This window comes from Vespula pensylvanica, chromosome 10, assembly GCF_014466175.1.
Source record: "Vespula pensylvanica isolate Volc-1 chromosome 10, ASM1446617v1, whole genome shotgun sequence".
NCBI lineage: Eukaryota > Metazoa > Arthropoda > Insecta > Hymenoptera > Vespidae > Vespula > Vespula pensylvanica.
Window position 1 is genome coordinate 1,867,681 of NC_057694.1, and position 23,565 is coordinate 1,891,245.

Genomic DNA, 23,565 nt, shown 5'->3' on the forward strand with positions numbered 1-23,565 from the left:
GCCAAGGAGCGGAAAACGCTGGTCTCTCTTACGAGACGAAGGGTGTCGCAAGTCGTGAAATGGCCGGTGCCCCCACTCCTTTGGTTTGAAGTTAACCACCACCATCGACATCGCCATTACCAGCATTACCACCATCGCCATCACCATCACCATCACCATCACCATCACCACCATCGCCAATGGTGATCACCACCAGCAGCGTTGGCTTAGAAAGACGGTGGCGATACCTGGAGTTGAGAGCAGAGCGTGTGCCAGGATTTTTATCCTGAAGGAGTTACGATGGCTTTACAACCTACCTACCTACCGGTTGTCCGTCGTTATGAGCCTTACTATACTCGGAGATCGCGGTTACTACTATATACCTACCGTATACTACTCGACTCTCTCGGCCACGTGCCACCTGGTGGGGAATAAAAAAGTTGAGGCAGGTCAGAAACAACACCACTATACAACAACACAACACGAGCAACCATCGGACTCACCACCACCATCATCATTCATTACTACTACCACGGAACACGAACAACGAAGCTCTTGCGGACAGGAGAATCGCGGTTTCAACATTTTTCTACACCTGAGATCTCTCTCTCTCTCTCTCTCTCTCTCTCTCTTTCTCTTTCTTTCGTATCACGTATCTCATCTTAAGATACCTTTCGATCGCTAATAATCTTAATGATTAGATGTGTCTTGTCTCTCTCGTATTAAGTTAAAGATTAACGAGGGATCACGTCGAGCAAGGGGATAAGTTGTAAGTAAATTATGATAATAGCTGCTATTAACGTAACGTCATTCACATCGACGAAAGGGAAAGTTTTCGTTATTAGTCCGATGTATGATGGAAGTTCCTCTCTCTCTCTCTCTCTCTCTTTCTTTTTCTTTCTCTTATACTATGTCAAAGGTGAGAAACATCGTATTTGAGATAAAATCTCTTATATCGAAACGTAATCTTCGACCATAGAAGCGACTTCTTCCCGTTATCTATGTTCGAAAATAGATTATCTCTCTCTCTTTCTTTCTTTCTTGTGGTGGTCTCACAAAACGGTTCTTTCTTATCGCCATGCCGTGAGTCATCGTTCGTCTTACGAAAGAACGGAGAGCAGCAGCGGAGAGGCGATATTACGTTTAAAACTCTCGTGGAACGATCGAACCGTGAAAATCGAACGGTGATCTCTCTCGTCTCATCGTGACTGTCTTCCTCTTCTTCCTCCTCCTCTTCTTCTTCCTCTTCTTCTTCTTCTTCTTCTTCTTCTTCTTCTTCTTCTTTTCATCGATATTACTTTTCCCTTTTCCAGAGGCAACATCAAGTCTATGTTCGAGCTAGTATAGACGATTCGAGTATAGAACGATAAACTTTGAAAGACACGATGGAAGCCGAGCGAAATGCCAACGGCTTCGTTGTTGATCTCTGACGCAAGCTTTTCCATCTCTCTTTCTCTCTTTCTCTCTTTCACTCTTTCTCTTTCTGTTTCTCGAAGTGCACGCGTAACGTCATCGTGAGTCAATGGTGGAAAAAGAGAATTCGGCTCGATAGAATCATAACTAAGTCAAACGTAGAAACGAGGATACTCGTTGAATAAATTCGATTCAAGGATATGATAAGATATTCTCCTTGGTTCCTTGTTTTGTCAATGAAAAAGAAAAACAAAAAAAAAACAAGAAAGAAAAAAGGAAAGAAAAAACGAGCGCGAAAAATATTGGCAAAGTCGTTTCTGTAAATTGAACAGTACTCTCTTTCTTTTTCTCTATGTTTCTCTGTCAAGATGGCTGCTTCAAAAACTGGGGGATGGAAAGAGCGCGGATAGAGAGGAAAAAGGAGACGCGATCGAAGGAAAAGGGAGGAAGAAAAGATATTTCGGGGTAGAGAAGAGAGAGAGGAGAGGAGAAAAGAGGATAGAGGGTTCTTTGACTCCATCCTCGTCGCCATTTTTCCGGCGTCGGGCAACGTTCAGCTCGTATTTGACTTGGTAATGCTAAAGGTCTTGTATACCCACTCGCCTGCCTTTTCCTTCTCTCTCTCTCTCTCTCTCTCTCTCTCTCTTTCTCTTCCTCTCTTTCTGTGTGTGTCTCTCTTTTTCTGTCTCTGTTCTTTTTGCATCCTTCTTCCGCACTCTCGATGCGGTCGTCGACGCAACGGCACCGACGTGGCGGTAGGTCCTGACACCGTCTTCTTCTTATCCTAGGACATGCACGACACGCTCGAGAAGGTTTCGTGTTTCTCCTGTCCTGGAGAGAAGCAAAGAGTTTCTCGAAGGAGAACGATACTTACGGTAGTTTTGATATCTCCTCTCGTACAAAACGACGTCCATCCTAAAACATTTCTACTTTCTAGGTCTCTTTCACAAATTGCCTCTTTTTCCCTCCGTCGAACGAGTAATCCAGATCGTACGATTCTCTTCTACTTCTACTTCTTCTTTTTACTAGTTTATATGTGTGTGTGTGTGTGTCTTTATATTCGCTCGTTTACAAGACATCCTCTCGAATTTCTGCACGCTGACCTTCCTCAAGGTTTTATTTCGAGAGAAGAAGAGAGACAGGGAGAGAGAGGAAAGATAGACTTCGAGTATCGACCGATTTAATCGAGAAGGAGAAGAGTGTTTTCCACCCAAACAAAATTTTCTCGTAAAATGTTCATGGAAAAATTTAAACTACTCTCTCTCTCTCTCTCTCTCTCTTTCTTTTTCTAATTTTGAGAAAAGCTCGAGAGATACCATCGACGAATTTCGATGCGATATAAGTAGATATCTACTTAGATGTATAGAACCGATTCGATATCTCGAAGCATCGATTTCAAGAAAGGGAAAAACAGGAATCTTACAGTCGACAATTTTCTCGTCTCGACTGAAGTAGTGGCTAGCATTTCCTCGCTTAAGATCATTTCAGCAGTCTGCGTATTCTTCCGAAGAAGAGAGATAGAGAGAGAGAGAGAGAGAAAAAGTATGAGACGTTGTTCGTGTCCGGAGTTACTTCCGGTCGTTTCGAATGTGGACCGCTTCCATTCGCCGTTTCCGTACGAGCGAGTCCGGTGATTTAACCGGTCGATCCTATCGACGAACGGATTCTCGCTGCGATTCTGCGATATTACTTGGCCTTTTCGAAAGAATCTGGAACTCGGAAATTCTTCGGATATAAAGAAGTAAAGGAGAGAGAGAGAGAGAGAGAGAGAGAGAGAGAGAGAGAGGAGATAATGGACGATGCACTTTTTCTTCTTTTCCTCCTACGCGACTTCTACGACCGTCCGATAAATCGCTTTTATCGCTTTTCTTCGACCTTCGAGGACGTAAAACGTTCCCGTATTTATACATACTATATATTATGCAAGTACTTACGTATATTATGTAGTATACGTAAATCGTATATTGCATATACGATTACTCGCAATTAAGCTTTACGCCATTAATTTTCTTCTTCTTTTTTCTTTTCTCTCTTTCGTTTGTCTTTCTTTTTTCATTTTCATTTATCGGATCAGCTGATGATAATGAGGGAAATAAAAGTTGTCGAATAAAATTGCATTCGTGTGTAGTTACTTACTTACTTAGTTATTTACTTACTTACTTACTTACGAGTGACTCGTCGTCAAGTTGGAAAGGAGGAAACGCGTCCATCGACATTCGTGTCTCAGTTGTCGTAGAATCGTCGTAGAAATCGTCGTTCTATCCCGAGGAACGATGTATTCTCCCTCTCCATAGGTGGGAGAAAGAGATACTTGCCGTAAAGTTTCCGTTGTCTCTTCGAGACTCGTATTTCGAACGTGTCGACGCGCTCCTGTTACTTTTACCCGGCCTTGAGAGCACACGACGCGTAAAGTAAACTTTGCTTTACACGACGATGCGTTTCATTGGCCAGAGGACAGGGAGGGATGTAAAAGAGGGACGTTTAAAGATGAGATTTGCCTCGTTAACTTATTCTTTATCTTCCTTTCTCTCTCTCTCTCTCTCTCTCTCTCTCTCTCTCTCTCTCTCTCTCTCTTTCTCTCTTTCTCTGTTTGTCTATCTGTCTAATTCTCTGTCTCTGTCTCACACATAGATACATATCTATGTATCTATCTATGTATGCGTACGTATAATATAGATAGAAATGAACATAGAACGCAAACGAACAAGTTCGATCCATCTCTTTCTCTTACTCGAAAGTAAATAAGTAGTTATTTAGATACTGTGATCTGTGATCCGCGAAATCGGAATAATTATTTCGATATCAGAATGTATACGCCATTCTACAAATCTTTATTCTAACGGAAGCGTAATAATATAATCGACGATAAATTTAACATTATGGGCTTATATGTGCATAATCACAGGGTAATTGTTGCAATCATCGTCGTCGGTAACAAACGTACACTGATCTACGATCGTAAATTATTTTAATGGCGCTGATTTGAATCCGTATAAAGTGTCTCCCTGTCTTCATTCTTCTATCTTTCTGGATATCCTTATCTTCTTTCTCTCTCTCTCTCTCTCTCTCTCTCTCTCGATCCTTTTTTTCTTTCTTTCTTTCTGTCTCTCTGTTTATTCGTCTTTCTTTCTCTCCGCTACTCTTCCTTGCTTTCTCGTTCTCCTTCGATCTCGATCTCGATCTTCGTCTCTGCAGGAGATCGTAACGAGAGATAACACTGAGAGGGGAACAAGTGGAAGGAAGGATCTTTATCACGATCGTCTCGTGGCATCACCTCGGCCGTTATTTTATCGTCGCGTCCGTAGCGGTTGCAAGTTGAAAGTATCGCAATAACGCGCTTCGGTTATGGCTGTGCAGTGACGCGAAACGCTCAAGGTCACTCGCAGTCATCTCCTTCGTTCGTTCGAGCAAGACCGATTTTTTTCTTTTTTCCTTTCTTTTTCTTTTTCTTTCTTTTTTTTAGATCGTTTCTAACACTATATATACATACGTAGTAATACAATGTAGAAATTATATACAATATATAAATAAATAAAATATAAAAATGTATGCATATCTTGTGTTCGATGAAACTGAACAAGCGTGAATTTAGAAAGATCGGTTATTTTTCTTTAAACATGAAAATCACCTCGAAGAAATTTGATGATACCAAAAAAAAAAAAAGAAAAGAAAGAAACGACGGTGTTTTCAAAAATGGCACCGTGATTTTCGTGAGATTACGAGGGTTTATCAAAAAAAAAAAAAAAAAAAAAAAGAAAGAAAAAGAAAAAAAAGGGAGAGAAGAAGAAAGAAAGAAAGAAAGTTAAGAAAAAAAGTTAAAAGAAAAAATGGAAAAGGAAGAAGAAGAAAAAAAAGTAGACGTTTATTAAAACCTACGCGTTAATGATCTCGTCTCGTTTCTCTCGTGTTATCCTCGAAACTCATGGATCAGACTGTACAGGATCGTTCGTGCAAGCTCGGACACGTTTTCCTAGCCTCTTCTACCCTTCCGTCTCTTTCTCCTCTTTCTCCTCTTCTCTCTTCCTCGCGACAAAAAAAAAAAGATCCTCTCCCGCACGTATCACCGACTCTCCAGAATTCGGAGCCGAATTGTACGCACTCACCAACCACCTCCTCCTCCCCCTCCCACTCCTTCTTCTCCTCTTTTCCCTCCTCTTCCTCCTCCTCCTCCTCCTCCTCTTCTTCTTTCTTCTCGTCATCATCATCATCATCATCATCATCATCATCATCATCATCATCCTCGTCAACGTCAACGTCAACGTCAACGTCGACGTTGTCGTCGTTGTTGTCGTTCTCTTCGTGCAACGAGAAGCTTTTTGCATAATTTCTCTCAGAAATCCTTGCGTAACCACGATCGCGCACAGATGTCTTCGATCGCGTACTACGAGTTGGTTTTAACTGTTGGGCAGCCTGAGCAAAAAATATTTAATCTCTTCTCTCTTTTTCTTACTCTCTCTTTTTCTCTCTCTCTCTCTCTCTTTCTCTCTCTCTGTCACTTTTTTCCACTGTCATCATTCGATTGCATCACATATCTATCTACGACTAATAGAAAATAGCATAGACATACCAATAGACGCATCCGCCTACATACTTAATACTTACACGACTGTTTTTAATTTTTCTTTTCTTCTTTCATTTTTATTAGAAAAATTACTAATCAATGCGGTATGATTTTTTAGAAAAGTCGTGTTTAAACGGGATGTGGAAATCATCGTAAAACAATCATTATGTCCTTTTTTTCTTTACGATGATAACTAATAATGTATATCTTTTGGAATCGATTTCGACAAAGTTACTCGATGCTGGGATTTGTGAGTCTAAATATATTTTTTTTTCATAGTTTTTCATCGCTCGTCTCCGTGTATTTGTATAATGCATATGTGTGTAAGTAGGAAATCGTGTCGTAGTCTCGTATCTCTCGTGGTCGGTCGTTTCATGGCACTCGTCTATTGTTATGATGGAAAGTTTTAGCTGAGATTGTACCGGGTCGTGCAGGCTGGGACACGTTTTCCTATCCTCCTCCTCCTCCTCCTCCTCCTCTTCCTCCTCCTCCTTCTTCTCCTCCTTCTCTTCATCCTCCTTCTCCTCCATCACTACCAACAGCACCACCACTACCTCCTCTTCTACGCCGTTCTCTTCCCTCCTTTTCCAACAAGCATATCTCTTTCTCTCTCTCTCTCTCCCTCTCCCTCTTTTTCTATCTCTCTCTTTCTCTTTATCACCATCTCTCTTTCATCTTTTATTTCTACCGTAGGAGTAACGAGGATAGATGTGGACGAAATGGGAGAAAGGAGAGAGAGAAAGAGTAGTGTAGTGCCTTGCTGTTGAAGGAGAAAGAGGAAAGAGGAGAGAAAGAGAGAGAGAAAAAGGGGAAAAAGGGGTGGGGGTAGATGGCGAACGAACCAGTGGTACCCTCGTTTCATCTCTTTTCAACCACAAAACACTATCTCTCCCTCTCTCTCTTTGTCTTTCTCTGTTGCACACTCTCTGTAGGGACAGTGGACGCACGAAGCATTATAACTCGACTCGACTCGAGTCCCTTCTTCCTCCCTTTTCCTCACCGTTACAGCCTACCTTTTCCTCCTCTTCAGCAATCTTCTCTCTCTCTCTTTCTCTTGCTCTCTCTCTTTCTCTTGTAACTGCACCATCGAACAGAACAGAGTGAGAGAGAAAGAGAAAGATGCAGGGACACGCGGGTCCGCTTCTCGCGAGTAAAACCGTCCTTGATCCCCGGGCCACGCTGCATACGATACAACGAGAGAGGTACGGAGTCTCCTCTCCCTCTCCCTTCCTCTCCCTCTTCTTCTTCTTCTTCTTCTTCTTCTTCTTATTTTCTTCCTCTTCTTCCTCCTCCTCCTCCTCCTCCTTCTTCTTCTTCTTCTTCTTCTTCTTCTTCTTTACCTCCTTCGTCTCAACCATCTCCTCATCGTACTCCACCACCGACTACTATCTCTCCCTCTTCTTCTTCAGCACGTGGTCACCACTGACGTCACGAGGCGCGCTGCTCGACCGAGAGCGTCGCCACGAAAACCTTAAGGTACTATCACACTTGTACGTATGTATATAAACGGTAGTTAACAGAGTTACACTCTGATCTTCCTTAATTTTATACACTCGTATCCTTCCTTCTTTTTTCTTTTCTTTTCTTTTTCTTTTATTTCTGTTTATTTGTTTCAAAGCCACAGGATTCCCTCGTTTCTTGATTTTTCATCGAGAGATATTAAAAACTTTTACGAAGAGAATATTTTTTCGAGGATTATCTATTAATTTGTTAATTGTTTTATTTTACTTTATTGTCTTTTACTAAAACGATTTAATATTAATATTAAAAATCCGGTTTATATATATATATATATATATATATATATATATATAGCTTGTAATACACCATAAGAAATTAATTGATGAAATTAAGAAAGGATCTCGATATATATCGACGGATCATCAAGTACATACATTTATACGTACATACATACGTACGTACATGCTACTATCTCTAAAACATCTCTCTACTCGTACACTGAAATTATCCGTTCTTGGAAGCACCGGTCATGCTGGAACCCTTCGACCTCTCTCTTCCTCCCTCCTCGACACGTGGCCGAGACTGACGTCACGAATCGCACGATCCTCCAGGAGGATCTTGAAGGTCCGTTCACAAGGAAAACGCTCTGGTTAAAGCGCAACGCTAATTTTTATCATTATAACGTTTACTGGATCGAAACTGAAGATCATCAGCTCTATCTCTCTTTCTCTCTCTTTGCGTTTGCTTCGTTAAATCGAGATCCTCGTATAATTATACATTCGCGTTCCTTAGTATTCTCTTTTTCTTTCTCTCTGTCTCTATATCTCTCTCTCTTTGATCAGAGACCTTCGAGGATCTCTCGCAATCGCGAGAACGAACGACGAAGATTTGCTACAAGAGAGACAGAGAAAGAAAGAAAGAAAGAAAGAAAGAAAGAAAGAGAGAGAAACGTTCGACGGAAATAGAATGAAAAAATCGCTTAAAATTCCAGACGCAAAGCTCGAGTGTGCGCGCGAGCGCGCGCGCGCATTCAGCGCAAGAGGCATCCATGGAATATTGTTTCTTTGTTAGAGAGTCGCGTGAAACGCCATCGTCGTCGTCTTCCTCGTCGTCGTCGTCGTCGTCGTCGTCGTCGTCGTCGTCCTCGTCGTCGTCGTCGTTCACGTCGTCGTTCACGTCGTCTACGTCGCGAAGGAGAGAAAAGTCCATGGAACAGGAATGATGAAACGAACACACTTGACGCAATACACCCTTCGGTCGCATAATAAACCGTTCCAGGTGTTCGCGTGGGAGACGAGAATTACTCGAGGTGTACTTAGCTGATAATAATAATCCATGAACGCTTCCACCTATCGATGCCCCGAGCCGCACACGCCAGCGCGCGTGCACAAACACACATACACAAGCATATATTACACGTAGACCAACACGATAGTCTTCGCTAGATCGAATGCATAAGGAGGAATCGCGTAATTAGCTTAATTATATATCTTATCGAATTTATTATGGGCTAAAGTGTCTACCTAGTCGATATATGTATATAGTATAATGATTCAATCGTAGTTTTGTTTCTTAATTTTTTCTTTCCTTTTTTTATTTTTTTTATTACAACAACATTGACAGTTTATTTACACTGTATAATTTCTTTTTTCGACACTTTCTTTTTCTTCTTCTTCTTCCTCTTCTTCTTTGATCACAGAATTTATTAGCATTAAATTTATGGACGTTGATTGTAGATGTATCTATTTTTATTATTGTGCATTTTTAATCTTCCCTTTTGTCTTTTTCTTTTATATTCATCACAACATGACATTATTCAAAGTTTACATGAGTTATTAAAAAAAAAAGATCAAATAACGATGATTTCTATAACTTTAAATATGAAATTTGAAATGTTTGGAATTGACGGGATCCGTAAATCTAGCGTCCATAAAACCTACGTCGTAGGTATGTATACTGAAAATTCAAGCTCGTAGTCGTCGAGGATACCTCGTAAAGACGAACGTAAAGATATCCAATGGGTGAGGTGCCGATCGGAAAGCGCAACGATAACGGTACGGGCTCCGATAATTTATACGGCATTGCATTAGCCAGCTCCGTGTCTTCTTCGTCTTCGTCGACGAAGACGACGGAGGATCCTACCTACGTACATATATATATATATGCATGTGTGTGTGCATACACAAATACAAACAAACTCATACACATGTGTGTGTATATGTGTGTGTGTATGTATATATATATATATATATATATATAGACACACGCATGTACGAGATCGTCGTCTAGCACTTTCTCCAAGGCCTTCTTCGAGGATCACCGTCGTGTATTCTTTGCTCGCAGCCACAATTTGCATAAAAGCGCGGTTCTCTCGCGACTCCCGGAATAATAACAATATACAATAACTCTAATAGGTGGCCTCGACTCGTAGGATAAGTCTACGCCAACGTTACGAACGTCTATGTCCCTCCTAGCAAACTTTTCTTTCTTTCTTTCTTTCTTTCTTTCTTTCTTTCTTTCTTTTTTCCTTTCTTTCTTTCTTTCTTTCTTTCTCTCCTTTCTTCTTTCTTTCCTTCGTTTTTTCTTTCTTTCTTTTTTTCTTTCTTTTTTCTTTCTTGCACTTGCGCGTGCATGCGGCCAGAGCCCGCGTAACGTAGTTAAATGCGCGTATAATAGCCGTGTACACGGTCGACGAGAAAACCGCGAAGAGTACCTGGTCCGAATGGTTGGCTACTTGCCTGCCATCCCGTTCTTTCTTCCTCGAAGTGAAGAAAAAAGAGAGAAAGAAAGGAAGAAAAACAAAAAGAAAAGAGAAGAAGTAAAGAAAAGGAAAAATGGGAAGAAAAATGGAGAAAAGGAAAAAAGTCAATGTAAGACGTTCTTTCGATTATGAAATTCAAGTTGAAAGAAAAATAGAATAAAAAGAAGTAGAAATAGAAGAAGAAGAAGAAGAAGAAGAAGAAGAAGAAAAAGAAAAAGGTTGTGGATGAGATTGCTAATCGACCGACCCCGATACAACCAGAGATACTAGAGAATTCATTTATCCGTAATAAGTAGGGAATATCCATGATATTATAATAGAAAGCAAAACGGTGAGAGACGACCTCGCGTCTCATTTTAATCTGATCGAAGGATCCTTGGAATCGCGTGGGTGTCTGATCGATCGCTAGGGTGCCTCCTCGTGATTTATAAATAAATCATATCGTGCTCTCCACGTAGCTGGTATATTCTCGTTACGAAGGACGAAAGACGACAACGATCTTTTCCGCGAAACCGGTAAATATCCCACCTCGTTCGCTTTGCCTATCCTCAGAGAGTGTCTTCTAAACAAAGGCTTGGATTGGCATATTGCGTATTGCGTCCGATGATGATGATGATGATGGTGGTGGTAGTATTGGTAGTAATAGTAGTAGTAATAGTAGTAGTAGTAGTAGTAGTAGTAGTAGTGTAGTAGTAGTAGTAGTAGTAGTAGTAGTAGTAGTAGTAGTAGTAGTAGTAGCAGTAGTAGTAGCAGTAGTAATAGTAGTAGTAATAGTAGTAGTAGTAGTATCGATGATGATGGTGATGGTGATAGTGGTGGTAGTGAAGTAGTGATGGTGTGCGGAACGAACGAGAGACGTATATAGGCGAACCTTAGAGATTGTAAGCTTGGTGTTAGGGAGCCCAAGGCCAACACCTGCATCGGAAACCCCACCACCAGTACTCACCACCAACACACTTATAGATACCTATACGCTATCTCGTCTCTACCAACACGCTCTCGGTCCTTGCTACGGCGCTCCGAACAGAACTGTACCGATACCAGTTTCCTCCTCTCTCTGTTAACTACCATTAAATATACCGGCACTTTGTCCTTCTTCCTCGGATCCTTCCACATTGGCGACGGTGTATTTTATTATTCCTTCTAGATCTCTAGTTCTTTACTTTTAATTATAGTCTTTGATTTTTCTTTTTTTCTCTCTCTCTCTCTTTCTCTCTTTCTCTCTCTCTCTCTTTCTAGAAAGATTACATAAATTATACCTCCTTGGCTTCTCTCTCTCTCTCCGTTCTTTTTCACTATCTTTCTTTCTTTCTCGACATGGCTCAGGTAGCTTCGAAGAAGGAAGAAGAAAAGGAGGAAGATAATCGAGTTGGGAAAGAAGAGAATAGGTTCTTTCGTTCGGGCATACGAGCGGGTCAAAGCGATCGTGGAATCGGTCAGACCAGCAATAGGCCTGTTCTCTCTCTCTCTCTCTCTCTCTCCCTCCTTTTCTCTTGTGGATTATACCTGTCCCGTGGAGTTTCTTCAACCTGCGCGCATTTAGCGAGCGTTTTCCCTTTCGCTTCCTACGCATCTCTCTCTGTGGAAGGCACCCTTCCAGAGAGAAAGAGAGAAAGAGAGAAAGAGAGAAAGAGATAGAAAGAGAGAGAAAGAGAGAAGAGAAACGCGAAAGAGAAAGAGGGAGGTAGAACTCGAACGTACGGACTCTCCGTGTCCTGCACTTTATAGCGCAATACATTACGAGCACGGTGCTCGGCGTGGGCCGACGTATCTCTCTCTCCAACTGTCCAGGTGAACCCACGTCCTCCACTGGCCGCTGCTTGCTTGCCTGCTTGCCTGCCTGCCTGCCTGCCTGCCTGCTTGGCTTGCTTGCCTGCTTGCTTACTCGCCTGCTTGCCTGCTCGCCTGGCTGGCTAGCTGGTCCAGCTTCGGCGGTAGCACAACTCCGGTTCCAGTTGACCAGTTTCTCTCCGGGCAGTCCACTACGATCTCTCTCTCTCTCTCTCTCTCTCTCTCTCTCTCTCTCTCTCTTTCTTTCTCTTTCTCTTTCTTTCTCTCTCTTTCTCTCTACCTTCGACCACCACCATTACCACTACCACTACTAATATATAGTATATAGATATGCTCCAAGTATAAGCCGGTCGAGAGCAACCGGCCGTGCTTGCGATGGCATTGACGTGGTGCACCGAACGGCGAAAGTAATGCACCGTACACACGCCGTGATCCTCGCCACCGTCCTCCTCCTCCTCCTCCTCCTCTTCCTCCTCCTTCTTCTTCTTCTCCTCTTCCTCCTTCTTCTCCTTCTCTTCATCTTAGTCGTCGTAGTCGTCGACGGCAGCGTTGGTAAACTGCTAATCCGTTCCACGTATTTACTACGTGCCACTTGCCTCCGCGCGCCGGCAGTTGCTTTGTAGGTTACTACGAATGCGTAAAATCGACGTCCCTCACTCTCTTTCTCTCTCTTTCTCTTTCTCTCTTTCTTTCTTTTTCTCTCTTTGTATCTCTCTTTCTATCTTTATCTATCTTTCTCACTGCGTGGACGTGCGCTACCTCGCACCTTTCCCCGTAGATTCCCTCCTCCACCTTCGAAGAGCTCAGTCTAAGCAGGTTTTCTCTATTTTTCCTCCTCCGGGGAGTGTTTATCGAGGTCGTCGAGGTCCATCGAGTGCTTGTCAGGAAGCAGAGAATCGCTCGAGGTAGAACGAACAAATAGAGATATTGGCTCTTTTTTTTCCTTTCTTCTTCTTTTTCTTTCTTGTTATTTTTTATTTTTTTTGTATTCTCTTTCCTTTTCTTTTTTTTTTTTTTTTACTTTTTCTTTTTACTTCTTTTTTTCTTTTTTTCCTATTTTTTTTCTCTCTTCATTTATTTATTTCTGGAGTACATAATCATTGCCATTTGGGAGAGCTTCTGTCTTCTGTAAATAACGAGAGACTCCTTCTTCTTCTTTTTCTTCTTCTTCTACTTTAATAGATCCAACGAGTGTTAATCAGTCCTATCTGTCATTATTACAAGTATCATTTGCATTAATTTATACATCAACAAGGTACTCTTTTAATTATATCCAACTCATTAATATCATTGAATCTTAATAAGATGTATTTTATTGCCAATACGTAAAATCATTAATTAAAGATTATAATAATATGAATATCTCCGTCTCGAGCTTGATCAATAACATTGATGATGATTTACCTTAGATAATTGATATTAAATCATAATTATTGAATTAGTTCATATAAATCCATTTTATTACGTTACTTATGATCTATGGAATACACTATGATCGATATAAATGAAAATTCATTATCGCGAAAGAACGATTTGATTTAACGAGAGAGTAATATCGTAGAGTAATCAAGGTCGATAGGAAGATCAAAGAAGGATCATCGATCCTACTACCGGGATTCACCCACATCATCATCTCTCTCTCTCTCTCTCTCTCTCTCTCTCTCTCTCTTTCTCTCTCTCTCTCTCTCTATCTCTCTACCGACGATTTCCGTGATAGATCGTCTCAATCGTGGGCGAATTACGTTCGTAGATCTCTTGCGATTTTCCTCGTTCGTAATCCAAAGGCGAAACGCGGATCTCTGACGACGACGACGACGACGACGACGACGACGACGACGACGACGACAACGACGACCTATGTAAATTACTCTTGGGAACACCGGCAATCCTTAAAGCCGATATACACACATACACATACACGCATACATACTTACATATATATATATATATACATACTATACATACATAACGAGATTAGTCCTACGCCCGGCGTGCTCCAAGAGACATTTCGTAACAATTCCGCGCGCGCGGTGTGCGCGCTCATGCGTGCCACGACCTGAATCTTTTCTTCTCTTTCTGCACGTACATAGATAGTTACATACATACAAAACCATTGCTTGCTTCGATAGATAGAACACTCTATGTTCCTGGATACCGTTCATCTATACAGATTTATATGTGTATATATATGTATGTATATATATATATATATACGTGTGTAGGATTAGGTAACACAACGCGTTTATATATATTCCTTCGACTTTCAACCTGAAATTTTCTCTTAAGACTTCGTAAATCGATTCCCGAAACGTGCATAGATCGATAGACGAGAAGAAATTCTTTTCTCACGATCTTCTACTAGGATATATATATATATATATATATATATATATATATATTCAATTAAGCGTTTAATAATTAAATCGATACAAGGTATATATGTATATAAATGATAGATACAATATGACTGTCCTCGAAATTAATTTTAAACTGGTTCTCTTTCTCTCTTTCTTTCTCTCTCCGTTTGATCGTCTCCAACTTAGGTAATTGATTATCGAAACGCAGTATCAATATACATTAAGAAATTTTCTCGGATGACTTTTAACACGAAGATGTTGTAATATTAAATTACGTTACACTTAATATTTTAATTGATACAAGATATGGCACCCTTTTAATTGATCTTGTTCAAAGTCGAATAAGGGAATGAATACCCGTATTATCGATAATATTTAATCGGTCGTCTATTGATAATCGATGATAATAATTCTCTAGGAAAGTAATAAACAAAACGCGCTTTTACTGGCGGATGTACTAACGTCTAACATAGATCGGAAATTGAATTCTCGCTAATTTGCAAAGTCGTTAACGCGAGTAGATCCTACGGCCGTTGCAATTATAACGGGACACCGGGCGTCGTATAATTAATCCTTTGATCTGAGCGTGTGTGTAAACGTTAATTGGATTACAGGCTATCGATTCGACAGCTAATTCGATCCTCCGTCCTGGAGGACGACCGAGAAATGTATAGATGGATGGAGAGAGAGAGAGAGAAAGAGAGAGGGATAGAGGGAATGAGTGAAAGAGAGAGAGAGAGAGAGAGAGAGAGAGAGAGAGAGAGAGAGAGAGAGAGAAATGTTGAAAGAAAGAAAGAAAAGATACGACGTATCTTTCCGTCGAGCATCGTATTTTCGAACAGTTACATTTTACTTTTGAGATGAGTCGTAAAATCACTTTGGAACGTAAAAAAAACTCTTCGTATTTGTTGGAAGTATCTTACACGATACTAAAACGGGTCCTCTCTCGTTATCTCAACGTAAGTCGGGAAATCGCGCCATTATAATAACATACGTCTCGAACGGTTTCATTTGCATGCAAAGTATAGAAGTATCGAATCCGATCGAAATGTCTTGTAAAAACGTCGAACGTTCGTTAAATGAAAAAGAGAGAAAGAGAGAGGAAATCACCCACGGTGACTTTTTTCTATCGAACGTTATTTTATCATTTTTTTCTTTTTCTTTTGTCCCTCTTTCTTTTCTTTTCTTTTTTTTTTTTTTTTTAAACGTCTCATCTCGTATCAAAGAGAAGGAAAAGGATAAAAGAGAAGCGTTGGATCGTTTCTACGTGAGAGTCACGTACGTACATACAAAGTATCTTTCTCTCTCTCTCTCTGTCTACTCGACGTACGAGTATGCACACATACACACAGAAAGACAGATAGAGACAGACACAGACGTAGTAAGAGACATTACTATGTATCTGTTCTCTCCCCGTGGCGTGCATTCGTATTCGTGTCTTGGGTTACGACAGAGTAGGCCCGTTATCGGGGCCTGCTGATTGCCTTTGAACAAAGAGAGCCTCGGTTGGCTCGCGTCGGTTCGAGCGGGACGACGATAGAGTACGAGAGGAAAAGAGTAACACGAGGAGATTGTTCGTGATGAGGTGGTTAGACTGGTTCACGCACGTGTGTGAGGCTGGCAACACTGTCTGCAGTTCCCGGTGTGCGTCTCTTAAACTGCATATGGAGCCGTACCTCGGCCAACAACGCAAGAGAGGGGAAAAGACCTCTCCCCTTCTCTTCTCTCTTACTATTTCTCTCTTATTTTCTCTCTTCATCCCGAACCGTTCGTTCCTTGCGTGAACTTGTTCTCTCCTCTTTTACCTTCCTATATAGATATACATAGCGTGGGGCGCTATGTATGTATGTGTGAGATGTATATGCATTTGTGTGTATTTCTGTCGCTCGCAAAGATCGAACGCACCAAGTCCCGAACAAGTGGTTTTTCCTTTTCCATTGGGAAAAGGGTGAAAGCCTTTTGGAAAATCTTAGGATAATCGCTTCTTTGTCTCTTTCTCTCTCTTTTCTTTTTCTTTTTTTTTTGCCTATTCTCCTCTTTTTTTTTCTTCATTTTCTATTTTTTTTTTTTTCTAAGTGGACGAGCCTTCGAAACATCGTTTGTTAGAGGGTGCATGCATATAAGTATTGAAAACGTAGTAGGTATATATTAATGGATAAAGAACTTGGAAACAGGTGCGCAAAACTCGCGACTATCGAAGCATAAAAATGTTTTTATTATAGGATACAAGATATATACATATATATCTCTATGTTGTGAGAGTCTTGTTGTAATTAGAATTTAATTTCTATCGTTGATCGTTCGTCCATCGACCGTCGTCGGTGGCTCGATCAAAGAAGGAAAAAATGAAAGAAAAAGATCATCTGTTTTTCTTTCTCACATGTATCACAAGCATATCCGTATTTTTATGCATGCGTGTATATTACAGGTATATGTATTATATACAGTGAGAAGAGAGTAGATAAGGTTTCTCTTTTTTTTTCCCCGAACTTGTTGCACTTAAAACATTTCATTTTATTTGTTTTTCTTTTTCCTATCTCTCCCATTTTCTTTTTTGTATCATATTCCTAATCCTCTTTAAATTCGATATTATTCGTCGTGACATTCGAAAAATCACGTATACATAATTGATTTAAATTTATTATAATTTCCTTTATTATTTATCATTTATTATTTTTTTAAAAGACTTTTTTGAAAATCTAAATCGTATATATATATATATATATATATATATATATATATATATATAAGTTGATACATAAAAGTTGACAGACACGAACGATTATCTAATCTTCCAAGTTTTTCTTTCTCCTCGTTGTTAAGATTTGACGCGAGTTCATGTCCCAAGCAGAGAGGAGAAAGAGCTTGGAGATCGCGCGAACGTTCGTGTGAATGTTTGTGTATGTACATATGTATCCTTGTAAATGTGAGTGAGTGCGTGCGTGCGTGCGTGCGTGCGTGCGTGCGTGCGCGTTCAATGTCGCAGTGTACCTTTGGAGGGTGTTAATGCGTGTGGAGGCGGGTTCGTTGGGCCGACTCGTTCGTTTCTTCCCTCTTTTCCTCTTTCTTCTCCTAACCATCCTCCTTCCTCCTCTCATCCTCTTCTCTCTTACTACAGGCAGTGGTTTGTTTTGGTTCACCGAGTAACTCGCGCGCGAGGAGAATCGTCATCATCATCGTTCGCATCGTCGTTGTTCTTCGAACGATCGATGCGTGTATGCGCGTGTATGTTTGTCTTTTTTTTCTCTTTGTATGTGTACGATAACGATGCACGCACTTTTTTATGCTGACTTTATTAATGATATTAAAGTTGCTTGGAAAATAATTGGTATCGATGAAATAAATTTCTTTCTTTTTTCCCTTTTTTTTTTTTTTGGAGTACATCTCGTCCATTGAAAATTTTCCATAATCGATTGCATTGAAATTTTTGTTTAACATCAGAAATCATCAAACGTGTGAATATGATGGATTTTGTAATAGTAAAAATGTAAACTCTTCTTTTAATTTGTTATCGTAAAAATTTTAAGAAATGAAAAATAGTAAGAAATACGAATTATTTTATTCAAAATAATATGGAATGTAGATCATTTTAAAGTAGAACGCGAATAAGAATTTACTCGTTGTAACTTTACTTGGACGTTCATTTTTTCATTCTGATTTAATGCAATTCAATTAAGATCGAGAGAAAAGAAATAAATAAAAGAAACATAATAGGAAAAATAATTGGAAAGATGAGTAACTTTCCTTCTAACTAACGTGAAAAATAATATTTCTTTTTTCAGGAGATTGGAGGATGCGATTTTCGAGTCACGTTTAGGAAGAAGACGGTCAGCGGCCTTTCTCGGTTCAGGACTTCTCAAGAGTAAAAGTACCTATGTTTTTTATTTATTTTTTTCTTCGTTTCTCATGTTTCTACCAATAAGAAGAAAGAAACATTGGTAGCTTGTAAGAGAGACATGATCGTTTTTATCAAGCATTTCTGTTTTTTCTTAATAATCTCGTATGTCTTACGTTTACGCCCGCGTTTCCATGAACTTGAACTTCTCTTTCTCTCTTTCTCTGTCTTTCCGTTTATTTCTCTTTCTTCGAATACACGAATTCGTCATCTTCGTCGTAGTCTTCGTCTTCGTCCTCCTTATTCTCCTCTCACATTTTCTTCCTCCTTCGTTCGTTTCACCTTCCACCTCTCCTCCTCGTTCTACCCTTTTTCTCCGTAAAGGCGCACAATAGCACCCGGCTGATGGCACTGGCGGTTATGGATGAACGGTAGCGAACGAGGAGCGACAGTCGGCAAGAAGCGACGAGAGAAAAAGGAAGATGAGGAGAAGGAGAAGGAAGAGGAAGAGGAGGAGGAGGAGGTGGTGGTGGTGGTGGTGGTGGTGCAGGAGATGAAGAAGATGAAGAAAAGGGAGACGAAGGAGGCTGCGGTAAATCGTTCGCCGAGCAGAATCTCTTCGAGCGGCACGTTTCTCCGACGAAGTTGAAGATTCTCTTTTCTCTTTCTTTCTATCGCAAGAAATTTTCCTATCTTCTATTTCCTCTCTCTCTCTCTCTCTCTTACTCTCTCTCTCCCTGTTTCTCTCTTTCTTTCTTTGTCAATTTCATTCAGAGAATTCTTTACGAAAGAAAAACAAATTTTTTTGACACGAGGAACATAGCCGAAAATATCAAGAAAAATAGTAAATCCATGGAAAATTTGATTTTTTCAGCTTTCTCTGCTTTATACATAGCAAAACGAATAAAAGATAGACACGTTGATGTAACGAACGAGAGAGAGAGAGAGAGAGAGAGAGAGAGAGAGAGAGAGAGAGAGAGAGAGAGAGAGAGAGAGAGAGATAAAGAGATAAAGAGACGATCAGAAAATTTGAGTTCCTTGAACCGAGACAACGCGACTCGTGGTTCTTGTTGTTGTTGTTGTTGTTGTTGTTGTTGTTGTTGTTGTTGTTGTCGGAGTAATTCGGTTCCGTGAACTTCAGGACCAGTTTAATCCACGTCCAGAGCCGGTCCACATCCAATCTTCGTCCTCGATTCTTCGAATTGGAGAATGAGTTGTCGGTAGCACCTTCTTCGTTGGAACATCGCACGAATGAAAACACCTTCGCGTATCTTTTTCATATCTTCCTTCTTTCGTTTTTCTTCCTCCTTCTCCTCTTCATCTTCTTTTTCTTCTCGATTCGGATCGATCGATCTCCTCTCTTCTCTTTCGATGGGTCTAAAGAGATCGTATTCATCTTAAGACGGTCAAATCGATCGGAAGAGAGTTTCTCCTTTAGTATACTCGAGCACGAAAGGAATATAACATAGCGTTGCATTCGAAACGATCTTTAAGGTACATCGAACCCTCCCTTTATATGTTCCTTTATATCCACTTAAATATACCTGAATCCTCGAAAAGGATTTCGAATGCATAGTAAGGAGGAACAGGTGTCAAGAGCCGATGAAGAAAAGTGGAGGAAGGGAGGGGGTGATACGTCGAATTGACACGTAGAAGTAAAAAGATAGAGAGAGAGAGAGAGTGAGAGAGAAAAGATGTACAAAAAAAGAAATGGAGGAGAGGAGAGGAGTAAATATATGAAAAAACGAAAAAAATTATTAGAAAATACATATATAAAAAAGAAAAAATAGTAGCTCTCACCCAACTCCCCCTCGACTTATATTCTTGGAGCGCATCGAGGCCCGTCTCCGGGCGCAGGCTCCTTTCAAGGATAACGAGTAATCCTGGATAGTGGATCCGCTGATCCGAAGAAGCGAGAAAGAGAAAGAAAGAAAGGAAGAAAGAGAAAGAAAGAGAAAGAGAAAGAAAGAAAGAAAGAAAGAAAGAAAGAAAAAAAAGGTACTCCTCTCTTCAACTCGTCCCTTTCCATCGATCCGGAGTCTTCTAAGTCCACTCCCTGTAGAAGCCTGTAATTATATATGGATTTTGATCCGTGTTAGAGTCCGAGCGATGGCCGCCGGACGACGACGATGCAATGGCCCGTCGTCGGTTGCCCCGGGCGTAGGTGGCAGAGAGGGTCAAATCCACGGAGGTCACCTTTTTTCCCCTCTTCTCGAGCACTTTCAATGTTGCTAGGAAGGAGCTTGCTAAAGTTCGGTCGAAGTTTCTCGCTCCGGACCAAGATTCTGTTTCTCCCTTTTTTCTTTCTATCTTTCTCTCTCTCTCTCTCTCTCTCTCTCTCTCTCTTTATATATATATATATTTGTCTCGCTTTCGCTCTTGCTCTCGCTCTCCCTCTCCCTGCACGTCTCTTTGCCCTTAGAACGTGACTCGACGAAAGGCCTGGGTTTTGTTTTGACAAATCCTCCCGTACGTGTGCGTCGAGTCGCTCGGTTGGACCCTCTTTTCTGGCTTCGTGGTTTCCTGTATTGGGTCTTGCTAGTGTGCGTTGGCCTCTCTCTCTCTCTCTCGCTCTCGTTCTCTCGCTCTTGCTCTCTATCTCTATCTTCTTCTTTCTCTCCTCGACGATGTAAAAACGAAAGAGAGAGAGAGAGAGAGAGAGAAAGAGAGAGAGAGAGAGAGGCGGGTACTTTAACTTGCTCGTCGTTTTGTCGAAACCCCCCACCAATCTGGCCCGATATAAACACGAGTGGCTGATAGCCGTGGGGCCCCGTGAGCGAGTGCGACGAAGAAAGATAGAACGATAGAGAGAAAGAAGACGGAGAAGTAGAAGTAGTAGAAGAAGAAGAAGAAGAAGAAGAAGAAGACGAAGAAGAAGAAGGGAGAGGAGAACGAGGAGAAGGAGGAAGGAAAGGGTCCGTGGAAGAAGGACAGCTAAAAGGATGATGGTAGGAGGAAGAAGAGAGGAGAGCGTCCTCCGAGTCCACGAGTACTCCCGAGCTCACCCGAAGCAGACCGAGCTGAGATACAAACGAAACGAGCAAAGGGAGAAAAAAAAGTGAAACACGAGGGAGGCAAAGTGCAGCTGAGCCCCAGTGGCGTAGCCACTACTTTCTTTGCCCATGGACCGACGTACAGGCTTAATCCGTTGCATAAAAACGATCGTCTAACTCGATATCCATCTCGTGCGAATTCGATGAAATTTCAAACTTTCTATAAACGTTATTGACATTGTCCACGTGTAGGATTAGTTTTTTTTTTCCTTTCTTCTTTTTTGTTTTTATTTCTTTTTTTTTTTTATTCATAAAAATCAGAGTCGAGATAGTTTTAATAATATAAAGTTTAATCGGGACACCGTAATGAACGATCCTCCTCTATCTCCCTTTCTCTCTCTCTTTCTCTCTTCCTTTTTCTCTTTCTTTCTTTTTCTCTTTTTTTTTTCTTTTTGAGATTGGAAACAGTCCCAAAGATATACGAATGACAAGGGACACTAGCTAGGTTTGCTAAACCTCTGTCAAAGTGCAACACGACGACTACGATGACGACGACGACGACGACGAGAAGAAGAGGAAGAAGAAGAAGAAGAAGAGGAAGAAGAAGAAGAAGAAGAAGAAGAAGAAGAAAAAGGGGGATGATGCTTTTTTCCAGGCTGAATAATGTCGAGTCCGGGCCATTGTGCTGTGTGTGCAAGTCAGTCCTCAATAGCCGGGGGTCTAACCGGACAAAACAGGGCCGTAGGCCCCAACGGTCTGTCCGTTGAACTGGGTCACGCCGAAGTGGTTGATTGTATTTTTTGTTGGAACATCTCTCTCTCTCTCTCTTTCTCCCTCTTTCTCTTCTTTGGACCGGACCTCATCTCCCATCTTTTCTTTATCCTTTTCGCACTCTCCCGTACGTTTTATTCTCTTCTCATTCTCTTTTGATCTCGAAAAGGGAGGAAAGAAGAGGGCGAAGGTGGAGAAAGAATATAAGAAAAGAGAGAGAGAAAGAGAGGGAGAGAGAGGGAGGGTGAGAGTAGGAAGGAGGTAGGCGTCATTATGAAAATGATACTGTACCTGTAGCCAAGGGGACAGACCGCAGACCATGGCAATTACGCGTAATGAAACGTCCGGGTCCACCGTTCGCAGGGAGAGACGGCGAAGGGCAATTGACGACGTTTATACCTACGCACGGAGGAGAGATCTCGAACTCGTGTAAACTGCGACGTGGCATCGCGTGTAAATAAGTCGTAAAAAATCCGTTCGCCCTCTCCCGTCTTCTTCTCCCTTCTTGGCGAAGGCTATTCTCTCTCTCTCTCTCTCTCTCTCTCTCTCTCTCTCTCTCTCCCTCTCTCTCGCTCTCACTGTTTCTCTATCGTTTTATCTCTTTCTCTTTCTTTTTCTCTCAACATTAAGGGCTACGTTACGAGCTTCGTATCCATCCCTCTTATCTTTTTCTTTCCAATTTTAAAGATTCAACGGTCGTCGATCGATCCAAAAACGAAGTAAGATCAAATCTCCGTATAATTAACTTCGTGATCATGATAATGTAATTCCGATCGAGCTGAAAAGAGAAAAAGAGAGAGAGAGAGGGAGAAGGAGAGGGAGAAAGATGGACGGACAATCGTTGGAAAAAAAAATAAAAAAATAAAAATTAAAAATGTAATCTAACAAAATAAAACAAAAAAAAAAGAAAAAAAATCTCTCTCTCTCTCTCTCTCTCTCTTTCATCTTTGACTCGCATTTCTCCCTCTCATTAGAATCGCCGTAACGTGTCTCCTCTCCACTCATCCACGATGTGTGTCGTACACAAGTACGCCCCGGCATCTGAAATTCTTCAACACGTGTTCTACTCGGCGTCACACAATGTTTAGCCTTTTGTTTGACGTGAATCACCTCCCGTACGACGCTCGCTGATGTATCTGCGCGCGAGCACTCATTCCGTCGCCCCTTTCTCTCTTTTTCTTCCTCCCTTTCTCTCTCTCTTTCTCTCTCTCTATTTCGCTTTTTCTGTTTTCTATAGGCGCCTGTATATGTGAGCACACCGCAAAGCGAGTACGAAGAGAGCTATGGTTACGTTTGTAGATGTTCAACAGGTACGAGGGTTCTCGCGTACGGAACACGCTTTACGCTAGCTCTCTCAGTGCACATACACATATATATAATATAGACGTACTACATATACGCTCGAGAAGCATGATGAAGGGCTTCAAGTATTGTTTCCCTCTCCCTCTCTCTCTCTCTCTCTCTCTCTCTTTCTTTCTTTCTCTCTTTCTCTTTTTCTCCTCCTCCTCCCCACCGTTCAGCCCTGTATGAGTCACTAGCCGAACCATAAAATAGTCATAGAAATGAGTTATGCCGTGACCCTTCGGTCGTATGACAAACTCACGACTATCGGGCTACCTGTATTCTCAATATGCGTGTTTAGA

General features: G+C 41.2%; 1 protein-coding gene across 7 annotated transcripts in view; it reads left to right on the forward strand.

The window, feature by feature from the left end:
• Window positions 1-23,565, forward strand: part of LOC122632656 — a 150,605-nt gene that overhangs the window by 99,283 nt on the left and 27,757 nt on the right. For 6 of the 7 annotated variants that reach the window (XR_006327916.1, XR_006327915.1, XR_006327911.1 and 3 more), the window contains one exon: window positions 18,106-18,191. Coding sequence is in view for 1 of the 7 variants with exons in the window: in XM_043819747.1 (XP_043675682.1) it covers window positions 18,106-18,189 (84 nt within the window). In the remaining 6 variants the exon portion in view is untranslated. Of the gene's footprint in view, window positions 1-18,105; window positions 18,192-20,257; window positions 20,314-23,565 lie in introns of those variants that run through there. The other variant, XM_043819747.1, reaches the window with a different exon arrangement.